Source organism: Nematolebias whitei, chromosome 4 (assembly GCF_014905685.2).
Source record: "Nematolebias whitei isolate Nwh7 chromosome 4, NemWhi1, whole genome shotgun sequence".
Taxonomy (NCBI): Eukaryota; Metazoa; Chordata; class Actinopteri; order Cyprinodontiformes; family Rivulidae; genus Nematolebias; species Nematolebias whitei.
This window is the reverse complement of record NC_056501.1, coordinates 52,465,433-52,479,334: the sequence shown is the minus strand read 5'-3', so window position 1 is coordinate 52,479,334 and position 13,902 is coordinate 52,465,433. Positions and strand designations below refer to the sequence as shown.

The 13,902-nt window shown below is 41.8% G+C and overlaps 1 protein-coding gene across 1 annotated transcript in view; it reads right to left on the bottom strand.

Moving 5' to 3' along the window:
- The window catches only part of guf1 (GTP binding elongation factor GUF1), a 147,485-nt gene that overhangs the window by 39,727 nt on the left and 93,856 nt on the right, over nt 1-13,902 (bottom strand). The window contains exon 11 of the mRNA XM_037675438.1: nt 795-927. Coding sequence (XP_037531366.1) covers nt 795-927 — 133 coding nt within the window. The remainder of the gene's footprint in view (nt 1-794; nt 928-13,902) is intronic.

The following is a 13,902-nucleotide window of genomic DNA, read 5'->3' as shown; positions in this document are numbered from 1 at the left end:
CAGAGAATTACTCAGGGTCGAGATGGTGTAGCGGTAGGGCAGCTGAGTTGGGACCAGAAAGTCGTAGGTTCATCTCCTCAGAAAGTCGTAGGTTCATCTCCTCAGAAAGTCGTAGGTTCATCTCCTCGCCATGCCCACATGTCGTGGTTTCCTTGCACAAGACACCTAATCCCTAATTGCTCCCTGGGCGCTTACATAACTGCCTACTGCTCCACCTGGATGTATCTCACATGTGATGGGCTGGATGGGAGACTGTGACGAAGTGAAGATTCACCGAGTCTGCTGCTTCCTTAGATAGAGAACTTTACTAATTGTCTTTTCTATGTGTGTGAATGTTCATGAATGGGGCAACCCTGCAACAACTTTGTTGTGATTTGACCCTATATAAATAAACTGAATTGAACATACAATGATGACAACACATACAGCTTGTTTCAAGTTAAGAGAAATAAAAAATGACTTCCCTCCCATTTCTATTCCAGCAAATCTGAGAAATAATAAGCATGAAAAGGATTGATAAAAACAGGTTAAAAAATCTTAATCTAATAATTACAGTTAAGGATTCCAGTGTGGTCAAAACATTACCCCATCATGCATTTCACTACGCTGGTGTCTTACACCGAAATCTTTAAATCGTTAGCTTAAGGAGTTCCCATCAAGAATCACTTGTGCATATCATTCAACAGGAAGGTATTCCAGTGACATAAGACCACCCTGATTCATTCAGCTGTAATCCGTGTGAGCCAAGCTCAGCAGTAAAACTGGAAGATATATGTGCAGGAGCCAGCTCTTACTTTGATGAGTTTGGCCGAGGAGAGGACAGCCTTGTAGGGAACAGTGGGTGCAGTTATGATGACTGAAGCATTGTACTCCTGCTCCAGTCTCTGATTAAACACCTCCATGTGGAGAAGACCCAGAAAACCAAGTCTGCAGGAACACAAGTAGGAATGATCAAGTTTTATAGGTGATATAAAAAGTTCAGGTACAGAATTATTCTCTGTGTTACTGTATAAGCTAAATAACTGCAACTATTAGACATAGATTTCCATAAGGGCTGAGCGATATCTCAATATTTTTAAAATATCAAGATAATTTCATACGTGATATAAAATGAGACTATATCGATATAAAATGATAGTCTCATACTCTACGCAGAGTTATATTTATACTTGAAAATCCACCAGTTTTTCTCCCTGTCTTCACGCAGCCCCTCCTCTCTCCCTCACTGAATACAAACCCAGTCCCTCACCTGCTTCCCCGCCTCCTGCTTGTGTGAAAGCAAGTGAAACTGCATGCTGCAGCTCTGACTTCGAAGACTTTACTCAAGTTATAAAGCTGAGCTAGATACATATGCAGATTGCCCTATCACTCCTCACAACAGGGGTTTGTTAGGGTCTTTGTTAGTTTGACTCACAGTGGGTATGTTTACATGGACATAAGTAACCGGATCAAATGGCCGGTCGGAATAAAAGTGTGTCATGTAAACGCTCCGTTCGGGTTATTTTTTGTGTATTCGGCGTGATCCGTTATAATTTGTGATCAGAACGAAACGGGTGGTTTACACCGATCCGAAACCCGATCGGTGCGCATGTAAACACTTGATCTGTTCGTTTTTATCTGATGGTGAAAAACTGACCTGACTGCGCATGTGCGACTTTGCCATTTCCGCCTGGCTAACGCTAATAATATTAGCATGTCAGGGAAGTAAAACTGGTCGGTGAGCGACACAACATTTCTACTAGAAACTTTGAAAGAGCTCAAAATGATTTCTATTACCTGCAGGTCAGTCAGGGAGTGCAATAACGTCTCCACCATCATTAAAACCTGTTGCGGGTCCATTTTGGGTGCTCAGGTTTGTTTACGTTCACCCGGAAGTAGAACTTCTTCTTCTGTGTTTTTTTTAAGGAGAGTTTACCACTCTGTGCATGTCAGTACTGCTGTTCAGAACAAAGCCCGCTGCATGTAAACGCTCATCATGAACAGATTGTGCCCATGTAAACAACACATTTGAATTATTCAAACAGAACACATTTCAATCCGGTCAGAGAATTCTGCGCATGTAAACATAGCTAGTGAAGTCACTCTGGTGACATGGATGTAAATTCCTGATCGTTGTGAAAATGACTGGGTATCATCCTAAAGCTGCTAAAAAGGAGAGGTTTGGTGTTCTCCAGGAAATTACAGTAAGTGGTTTAGAGCGGCAGGGTATGAAGTTGTCGTCCCATTAAAGAGCACAGAGACAGATATCCAGCTGAGGGTGATTTATTTGCTGTGTTTCTTCAGGTATTTACACACAGCAGTAACAGGAAAACAGCAAGGCTGCGTCCGTGTCGGGAGAGAAAAAAACTCCAATGCACGCACACAGCAGGCACTTTACACAGAGCGGTGCGTTCAATAGCATCGGAATAGCCACCGTGCATTCAAGAGCACAGGAACCATGATATTCAGATAGAAACAAGCGGTAACCAAACAGAAGCGAGCTCAGTAAACAAGCCAACTGCACAACAATGTGGGTTTCTAACAGCTTTGCTAATAAAGGTTAATAAAGGTTGAATGAATATCCGTCATTAGAATCAGACATTTTAAAGAGCACGTCAGCCTTTCATTATGTTTGCTCTGTATGTGCTCTGTTTAAATTTTAAGTGCACAGCTGTGATTTTGGTTTTGTTATGCAGGAAAATAACATTATTTTATTTTTGAGACATTTCTTTTGTACAGTTACAGCTGTTTGAAAATAAAGGTGCCTGTGTGACAATTGGGACAAAGCTTTGACTCAGAAATATAATTTTGTTATTACGTTAATGAAAGAAAATTATTGAGATATATATCATATATTGTCATTCATCTTAAAAATATTGAGATATTAATTTTGGTCTATATCACCCAGCCCTAATTTCCATCATCAGGGTGGAAAAAGTATTTAGGGTAATATAAGAACCCTTACAGACCATTAAAAACAATATTTCAGATTTTTTTGGAATGGGGTTCTGTTCACAAGTTATGAACAATTAATATCTCACCTGTTGTAGATAGCTCTTTGAACAATTTCAATTTGTAGAAATAAAGTTGAACTTTGGACTAATGAGCTTCCAATGAGTTTAAGTAAAGCCTTCTTTAAACCATACTAATCTAAAAAAATCTTTTTTTAAACCTTTATAAAGCAAAATGGACAGTGATAGATTAGATTAGATTAGATTAGATTAGATTAGATTAGATTAGATTCCGGACCATAGGGTAAGGGGAGCAGCCCGAATCTGACGGTCAGCTGCTGGTTGGTTCAGGGCTTCTGCCTCCCTTTTGTGTTTGTTTTAGTCGGGGTTCCCAGTTCTTCTTTGTTCAGATGTAATCGTCTGGACTTTGCATATTGTCCATCCTATGAGTTACTCCTGGACATAAAGACCAAAACAGACTTCTTATCCTCTTTTAAAGACACATTTGTATAGGAGTGCAGCGTTTCCTCTAGATAACTTGCTATGGTGGGGCACTCATTTTGTCCGTGACTATTGGGGTAGAGGTAGGGCAGCTGACTTGGGACCAGAAAGTCATGGTTCGACTCCCAGCCATTCCCACATGTCGTGGTGTCTCTGAGCATTGCTGCCTGCTGCTCCACCTGAGTGTATCTCAGGTGTGATGAGTTAAATCATGGGTGTCATGGGTTAAATGGGGTTTTCCATCTTTAAATCACTTCTTGGTCTGTTGTCTTCATATACAGTATCTCTTCCTACATGTCACTATGTGAGTGCAGATACAGCGTGCGCTTTTAGGACACAAAAAATACATGCAGTGTACCCTCAGTGCGGACTGAACTAGGCAAAAGGGCCTTCTCCTACTTGGCTCCTGTATCCTGGAACACCTTGCAAAAAGATCTGAAGCTCTCAACCTTGACCTCACTAAGTGGCTTCAAACATCTCAAGGGTCAAGGTTCTTTGTCATTTGCATGGTGGTACATGAGGTGGAACAAAATTATGTACTCAGGGTCCCAATTAGATACAACAATAGCAAAAATATAAAGTGTAAAAAGAAACAGTGAATAAGGATCTAAGATATACACTAATATACACTAAACAAACGCCAAACTGTACGCTCAAAGATCTAAGATAAATGCTAGTCACTAATAGTGCAAAGCAATACACAGAACAACAGCAACACAAACATGAGTCTTTGTGGGTGGATTAATACTAATGAATGAATACAACAGCATGAAAAAAATCAGAAGCATGGGATCAGCAGCACAGATCAACAATCAAAGTTGCATGACTGATTTTTTTTCACAGTGATTCTCCTGGTTAGAGATTCATGAGTCTAACAACCTCAGGGTAGAAGCTGTTCCTCAGTCTAGTGGTTCTACACTTAATGCTCCTTAACCTCCTTCCTGAGGGGAGTGGGGCAAAAAGTGTGTGTGCTGGGTGAGTGGGGTCCTTCATGATGCAGGTGGCTCTCTTCCTGCATCTGGAGGTGTAGATGTCTGTGATGTGACGTCTCCCTCCCTCTCCGCTTTGCTGCTCTGTCTGTCTGTGAAACTGCTTCTGAGACTCTCTTGCATTTCTTCCGAACCATAATTATAGACTTGTTTCGACCAGTTGGTCCCTCAACTCAATTTACAGCATTTCTTCAAAGAGAATACAGGCTTTAGGCGAGCTGATTTGCCTTGTTGGCACGCATGCAGCTGGATATCTCATCGACTGGAAGACTTGATGATGTGTCTCTCTCTGCTGCCATCTGTGGATTTTAAGGACGCATATTTAATTGGATTCACGATAACTGGTTCCTGCTTTTTGGATTCAGCTGGTCCTGGTTTTTATCTACAATCAAGGAAGCCGTCAGCAACAAATTTGGACCCGATCACGCTGCTTGCCTTTATGATGGTTTGGTTTCATGTCTCGAGTACCTGGACTCAAATGCTTTGGGCTGAATGGATCACATCTTGGGGATTTTTACTCAGACATGTTCCATCGGTTTGGCCATGTTAATTTGGACATTTCGGAACCGAGTGGACCAACACAGACTCAAGGTAGATGTCATTAAGTTCTGCCTGCCCCCAAAACAACTGTGTGTTTATCTAAATTTTGGTCACCTTGTTTGTCCTTGAAGGCCACCTTATCTGAATTTCGCCTGGAGAAAATGCGATCTGATGCTCACCACCCCCTCCCTGAGGAATTTCCAACTGATAACCAGATGAAACCAGCTGAATAAACATTGTGTCATCATTTCAGGACTCTTGGATACTCAGGGGTTATTCTTGGCCATTCCTCGACATACCTTGAGAATGTTTATGGATCTCACCGGAGGACATTGACTGATTACAGTGACCTCGAGAGCATCTGTAGGCGTTGTTGACCGCTCTCGTCTCTTCCTTCTTCCTGCTCTTCTCTATTGCAGAATGTCTACGTAAATATGTGCTTGTTTGTGCGAGGTGTTTTTTCAATATTAGGGGTTTTTCTCAGCCAAGAAAAAAGCCTGATAGGAATTTTTTTTGCCTCCAACTCCTACATGTGTCCAGTTAACCACTGTTTTTGTCTGTCCAAACAGGTCTCACTTGTAAATGAGTCTTCGAGGCGCAATGTGATTTATCTGTTTAAATAAAGGTTGAATGAATGATGGTGGGGAGAGTGACTCCAACATCTTCTGTGCAGCCTTCACCACTCTCTGCAAAGATTTTCTTTCTGCAGCCTCCATGCCACTCGTTGATGCTGGAGCACAGGATGCTCTCCACTGCACACCTGTAGAAGGAGGTGAGGACTGAGCTTCCCAGACCAGCTCGTCTCAGCCGCCTGAGGAAGTAGATGAGCTTTCTTCATCAGGCTGGTGGTGTTGTTGCTCCAGCTGAGGTTGTTGTTCAGGTGCACACACAAGTACTTGTAGCTGGAGACCACTTCCAATGCAGATCCTCCTATGGTCAGGGGGGTGTAGGTGACTTTGCTCAATCTGAAATCCACAACCATCTCCTTCATCCTCACAATGATGTTATGGTTGTTCTTCCTGCACCAGCTGTCCAGATGTTCCACCTCCTACCTGTAGCTGGATTCATCATTGTTTGTAATGCATCTAACCACCGCTGTATCATCTGCAAACTTTACAATATGATGGCCTGGATGGGTAGGTGCGCAGTCATATGTGAGCAGAGTGAACAGAAGGGGGCTCATTACAGCCCTGAGGGGAGTCAGTGCTGAGGGTTATAGTGGATGAGGAGAAGTTGTGGATCCTCACAGACTGTGGTCTGTTTGTTAAAAAGTACAGAACTCAGTTGCATAGGGAGGGGCTTAGTTCTAGTGTGAGTAGTTTGTCCATCAGGGTCTGGGGAATCATGGTGTTGAAGGCAGATGTGAAATCCACAAAAAGCATACAGACATAGGAGTCATTTTGCTCCAGGTGGGTGAGACCAGTGTGGACCACAGAGGAGATGGTGTCCTCTGTTGATCGATTCTTTAGGTAAGCATACTGGTGAGGGCCCTCGCTGATGTCGATGGTAGCTTTGATGTGAGCCATGACCAGTCTTTCAAAGCATTTAGCGACTATCGGGATGAGTGCTATTGGCCGGTAATCATGCAGACCAGTCACTGCAGAGTAGAGCTGCATTTGGACCTAAAAAATCTGACCCGACCCAGCCCCAGCCCAAAGCCATTTTTTCCAAACCCAACCCGATCCAATCAAATTAACTGTAATTACAGGCCTGAACCAAAAATAAAAGCCCAACATTGTTTTTATGAAGCTTTCACTGTTTTTGTAAGCAAATCAGTTTGACATGATATTTTAAAAACATATTTCAAAGAAAGGAAGATATCAGATTTCTTGTTTCACTGACTGGAAATTAACATACAAAATGAATAGCCTAAAAAAATCAGCTCTAAAGATAGGCTATTATAAAGATGAACAAAAATATTTTAGAGCAAATTTATTTGGAAAAATATAGAACAAAGCTATTTTAATTGAACACACTGCTCGCTTCAGCTTTTGTAGATGCTGTTACTTCCTTCACTACAGATGACAGCAGGTATGGAGATGCACTCAGCCGGTGAACAGCTGATTGATCCATCCATTCATTATCTTTACCCGTTTCTTCCTTTTCGGGTAGCAGGAGTCGCTGGTGCCCATGTCCAGCTATCACTGTGCGAAAGGTGGAGAACACCCTGGACAGGTTGCAAGTTCATTTCAATCGGTGGGTCAGCGGATGCGTGCGGCCAATGACAGATTGTTCATCTGAGCTTAATGCAACTTTATTTTACCTCTTTAAACTGGCCGGTTGGACTTGCCTCTCCCTCAACAAGTAGATTAACATAATTTTATATTAGTTTTTTTTTGTGCTGTATGATTCATAAAACCACATCATAGAAGCCTGAGCTCAACTGTACAATTATTGCGCAATGTGCCAGTGATCTCTTCCACAGTTTGATTAACTGCTGCACTCTTCTTTTTTTCTTCATCCTCTCAACATATAAGCTTACTGCCTCCTCGGAGCTCTTCACAGTCCTGGTGGTGGTGACATCATCAACACACTTGCTGATGTATCCAAGGACAGCAGATGTGTATTCTTCCATATCCGGCTCTCCCTCATTCATAGCAGCCTCTCTGAAGACCTGCCAGTAGCTATGTTTACATGCGCAAAATTCATTGAAATGTTTTCAAATAAAATAATTTGAATATACAGTATCTTTTACATGGGCACAATCCGCTCACGACGAGCGTTTACCTGCAGTGGGCCTCAATTCTGAACAGAAGTATTGACATGCACAGAGTGGTAAACTCTCCTTAAAAAAAACACAGAAGAAGAAGTTCTACTTCCGGTTTACTACCGGGATGAACGTAAACAAACCTGAGTGCCCAAAATGGACCCGCGACAGGTTTTAATGATGGTGGAGACGTTGCTGTACTCCCTGACTGAGCTACAGGTGATACAGATCATTCTGAGCTCTTTCAAAGTTTCTGGTAAAAATGTTGTGTTGCTCACTGACCACTTTTACTTCCCTGACATGATAATATTATTAGCATTAGCCAGGCAGAAATGACATAGGTCACACACGTGCAGTCAGGTCAGTTTTTCACGATCGGAAAAAATGAACAGATTAAGTGTTTACATGCACATTGTTCAGGTTATGGATCGGCGTAAACCACCCGTTTCGTTCTGATTACAAATTCTTTCGGATCGAGCTGAATACACAAAAAAATAACCCGAATGGTGCATTTACATGACACACTTGTATTCCGAATGGCCATTTAATCCGATTACTTATGTCCATGTAAACATAGCTAGTCTGCATGTGCAAAACAGCCCGGCAGTACAGAGTCACTGCCGCTGGGCCACACTGTGACTTTTTTGTGTTTGTCTGGAACGTCTCAGTGGGGGGTGGGGTGGGGGGTAGACAGGGACCAGAAAGATGGAGAAGTGGTCAGAGAAGCCAAGGTGGGGGAGGGAGACAGCTTTGTACATCAATCAACCTTTATTCAGACAGGTAAATCCCATTGAGCCTCGAGGACTCATTTACAAGAGAGACCTGATAAATTTTTTTCAATCAATCAATCAACCTATGTTGATCTCGTATGTACGATCAACATACGAGATCGTACATCTCGTATGTTGGTGTAAACATGGTGTGTTATTTCCTCATGTTGGTATATGCTGATAAAATCTTGGCAACGTATCTTTCAGGTTTATATGGTTACAATCACCAGCCACCAGCGACCTGATGTTAACATTTAGCTCCCTCAGGGCATCTTTAGCATTAGCATCCTGGGCTATGCAAACAGCAATTATATACACCACCCAAAACTCACGAGGTAAATAATATGGTCGACACTTCAGAGTCAGTTGTTCTAAAGCCTCGGAGCAGGAGCTGTTTATCACAACACAATTTGTGGACCAACATTTGTTTACATAGACACATACGCCTCCACCCCGTATCTTCCCTGTTAGCTCGCTGCAGTGGTCCGCTCAGGAAAAAAAGTTTATCATCCAGTTGGAATGCTGAGTCAGGCATGTTGGTATTAAGCCATGTCTCTGTGAGACAGAGTACTGCACAGTTCCTCATCTCCTCTGAGGCACTAACTCTCAGTTGAAGCAGATCCATCTTGTTCTCCAAGGAGCGGACGTTGGACAAGGAGAGATGGAATCGGGAGTCTGTTAGCCTTAGCGTTATCTTTCAGTCTTACTAACACACCAGCCCAACTTCCCCTCTTTTCCCCCCGGGCACAGCGCCTCCTCTTCCTGTTAAGAGCGCTGCTGCATCCACACTGATGTCCGTAAAAGTTGCAGTCTGTCGAGCGTAGTTTTTAGATCCTTGTTGATTGCTGCTGTATCTGGAGTCAAACCCACTCTTATTCTCATAAGTTCGATTCAGCTAAAGTTCACATGCTTAATGCGAGCAGAGTCGTACTCAGAGCCGACCCCAAAACTAATATAAACTGGGATTTCACCAGGAGTCTGTGAAACTGCCTCTCGGCTGAGCGTGGCCATCTTTTATTTACATGCATCTGCTAAGTTCATGGCAAAAACCAATGCAGACCTGTTCTTTTTTTTTTATATTTACATCGCTTTATAATTTTCTTTTTTTTATTATCATTTTCTTTTATTTATTTTTCAATTTATATGCTTTTTTATGATTGTCAACTGTTGTCATCATTCTTTGTCAAATCAGGTCTCTCTTGTAAAAGAGTCCTCGAGGCTCAATGAGACTAACCTGTAGAAATAAAGGTTGAATGAATAAATGCAGAGAACTAATATCACCATTGTATGGAAACATACAATGATGGCAATCACAGACCTCCCTTCCCTCACCCTAATGCTAGTGTTTTGCTACATGTAGCTTTTATGAAGAATTTTTCTACTTTTAATTAGTCTTTTGCAGCTATAAGATAGCATTTTGCTTTATTTAGCTAGTGTTTTGCTAGTTATAATGGTTGGATTGTTTTAAATACTTATGACTTTGAACTAGGATTTTTTTTTCTACTAATGCTAACGTTCCACTTCTTTTATTTAGCATTTTCCAGTTTTAAGCTGGCATTTCACTTCATTTAGCTCATTTTTTAATAGTTTTAGCTAGCATTTTGCCATGATAAGGTAGCCTTTTACCTTAGAGCTAGCTTGTTGGTTGTGTTTTTTTTATATATTTTTTTTACTTTTAGCTAGTGCTAGTGTTTTGTCAGTTTATTATTATTATTATTATTATTATTACAAACCGGATTCCAAAAAAGTTGGGACACTAAACAAATTGTGTATAAAAAGTGAATGCAATGATGTGGAGGTGCCAACATCTAATATTTTATTCAGAATAGAACACAAATCACAGATCAAAAGTTTAAACTGAGAGAATGTATCATTTTAAGGGAAAAATCTGTTGTTTCCAAATTTCATGGCGTCAACAAATCCCAAAAAAGTTGGGACAAGTCCATTTTTCCCACTGTGTGGCATACCCCTTCTTCTTACAACACTCAACAGACGTCTGGGGACAGAGGAGACCAGTTTCTCCAGTTTAGAAATAGGAATGCTCTCCCATTCATGTCTAATACAGGCCTCTAACTGTTCAATCGTCTTGGGCCTTCTTTGTCACACCTTCCTCTTTATGATGTGCCAAATGTTCTCTATAGGTGAAAGATCTGGACTGCAGGCTGGCCATTTCAGTACCCGGATCCTTCTCCTACGTAGCCATGATGTTGTGATTGCTGCAGAATGTGGTCTGGCATCATCGTGTTGAAAAATGCAGGGTCTTCCCTGAAAGAGATGACGTCTAGATGGGAGCATATGTTGTTCTAGAACCTGAACATAGTTCTCTGCATTAATGGTGCCTTTCCAGACATGCAAGCTGCCCATGCCATAAGTGCTCATGCAACTCCATACCATCAGTGATGCAGGCTTCTGAACGGAGCGTTGATAAAAACGTGGGCTATCCTTGTCCTCTCTGGTCTGGATGAAATGGCGTCCCAGTGTTCCATAAAGAACTTCAAATCGTGACTCATCTGACCACAGAACAGTCTTCCATTTTGCCACACTCCATTTTAAATGACCCCTGGCCCAGTGCAAATGTCTGAGCTTGTGGAGCTTGCTTAGAAATGGCTTCCTCTTTGCACTGTAGAGTTTCAGCTGGCAACGGCGGATGGCACGGTGGATTGTGTTCACTGACAATGCTTTCTGGAAGTATTCCTGAGCCCTGGGCCGGATTTTAGCAGGGGCTTACCGGGGCTGCAGCCCGGGGCCCCGGCATTTCGGGGGCCCCGAAGGATGTTTTGTGTTTTTGTGAATGGATAGTGTCAGAATTTAATCAATGACTATGATGATTTTGACAGCACCGATGAAAAATGTTCCAATTTTTTCTGGCAAACGTCCATCTTGAATGCTTGCTTGTTATTGGTCCACTTTTGACGCATCTTACGCATTGGGGAGGAGCGTCGGGGAATATTATTTTACAATGGCGGTGTAGTGAACTAGGCCTGAGGTCAAGTCCTGACCTTAAGGACCTTATGGGACAGAAACTGTCATTTCATTGATTTGCATCCAGAAATACAGGTTGACCCATCCTGAGACTTTCTTTCTTGAATTAATCAAGTGAAAGAAGACTACTTTCGATTATCATTACTATTTTACAAATGTTTGATAATCAAATTGTGTTAGTTCAAACAATGTTTAAATGTTGAAGTGAACTACTCATTTTTAAATCAACTGTGAAAGAGTAATAACGATTTTTAATCCTCATTCAAAGTGGAAATCAAGTTGGAATATGTTACAGAGTAATGATTCAATTTCTTGATCGTCTGTTTGAAATGAGCAAGTTGTGTAAGTTGGTCAAAGTTCAAGTTTCGGTCAACTGCCAGTTTACTGAAAAAGAAATGTCATGTTTAACTTTTACAGCAAGATACTAGAGAATTGACTCCACGGAGTCTGAGTTCTTCATAATATCTTCTGTCTGTTCTTAAACAATCTTAATCTTTTTCCTTGACTTTCAGTAACCTCTTACATCACAAAACACACCTCTGTTTTGGTCCATCGACCAATCAGAAAGTTCTCAAATGAACCGGAAGTGAGCCCTTTTAAAAGGTGCAACACTTCCTAGTTCACGGTAGATGAAAAAGTTCTGCAGGAGCTCGAGCAGTTCTGCAGTTCTGAAACTCGGCAGTTCCAGAGTCCAGAATGCTGGAATGCAGAATGCTGGAATGCAGCATGCTCAGGACATCTGCAACTAAGCTGGACGAGAGAAGTTCAGAGGAATTATGAAGTCTGTTCTGGATGATCTCACGACTCCGAACGGTTCCCTACTGTCCTTACGGAGACGCTGAAAAGTGGCTTGAAGTGGAACTTTACGCCGGAACTGACATATCTTCAGAAAGGTACAAAGTCGATCTTCAACCAAAGTGTACCGTTGGGTTAAGCTGGTCCGAAGGAGCGTGCTGTTTCTGGTTATAACAGACAAATTCCCTCCCTATCTCTCTCAACTTAAACTTCATTTCCCATCTTTAAAATTCTCCTATCTGCTAGCAAATTAATCCAGATATTTTTTAGAAATGTCTGAAGCAAGGTTTTCAACCATCGCCGTATGGTCTTCCCTGTAAAACTTGCTAAATTAACCGTTGTTATTTTCAATTTTTGCCAATTAATGTAAATGTGTGATGTGTTAAACTTGATTCTGTTAATAAATGACCCACTGTCGTTGGTGAGTCAAAGATAATTAACGTCTCACGTCCACATTTTATTAAATTCAACGCACGACATTATACAGTCCAGAAAAATGAAAGAATCCGTTTAATTTATGAATATATATCAGCATATGTTCATTCTACAGCGGACAACAGAAAATATGACAGTGGAGCGCAGAAAAGAAGGAAGAGAAAAGAAAAAGAGCATCGCGACAAAGAGGCGACAAACAAAATGCCTAAACTGACAGGCTTTTTTAAACCTGTCAGCGGAGATGGAGCAGAAACATCATTACCCCCCGCTCCTCAAACCCTTAGCTTTGCTAACACCGGCACTACGATCCCGCCAAAACCTTTAACCGTGACCGAGTCGGTGGCTGGACTGGTGTCTGTGGAGTCAGAGTCGGTGGAAGCGGGATCTTCTTCGGCAGATGGAAAGACGACTGTGGATCCGTACAGTACCGATCCTGCGCATTGGGGGGGAAATTGACGAGTCCATGCGGGCTTGCTGGGCTGAGCGAGGACCGGAGAGCTGTCAAAATATGAATGTTAGCTTTCAAGCATCGGAACGGGTGTACAAGCATCAAAAGTGTCACTTCTCCAAATCTCACTTTAAACGCAAGATGTTAAATGGTGAGTACATCGAAAGACAGTGGCTGCTCTACTCTCCATCCACCGGAGCTGCGTTTTGTTTTGCATGCCGCATTTTCAGCAATGCTAATACTCAGTCAAGCTTTGAAACTGGTTTCAGTGACTGGAAGCACGCAACTGTACGCATGAAAGAGCACGAAAACAGCGAACATCATAGAAAAACAATGCTGACATATGTTTCACTTACAGCAGCCAGCGGGAGGATAGACACAGAACTGCAGAAACAATTTGAATCTGAGTGTTCATATTGGACTGAAGTGTTGAGAAGAGTTGGGTCTGTTGTCAAGTTTTTAGCAGAGAGGGGACTGGCTCTTAGAGGAGCCAGTGACATATTTTGAAAATTACATGAAAATACATGAAAAATGTTCATTTGCACCCACCTCTGCTTTTATTGAGAACAGGGGGCTGTAAAAAATCATAGCATATGAAAAAAAAACTAGAATATGATGCAAGCAAAAGGCCTTTTGATGCAAGCATCATATTCTAGTTTCAACCCCAACATGTGGTTTAGTCTTTCTGGAAAAGAGTTCAGAGTTGTTTGTAGTTTGTGACAACTGGCTTATTAAAGTTGTAAGATGTGCAAACTTACTGTTCGGTCATTTTCTGCTCATCCTCTAAAACAAAACAAACACATAC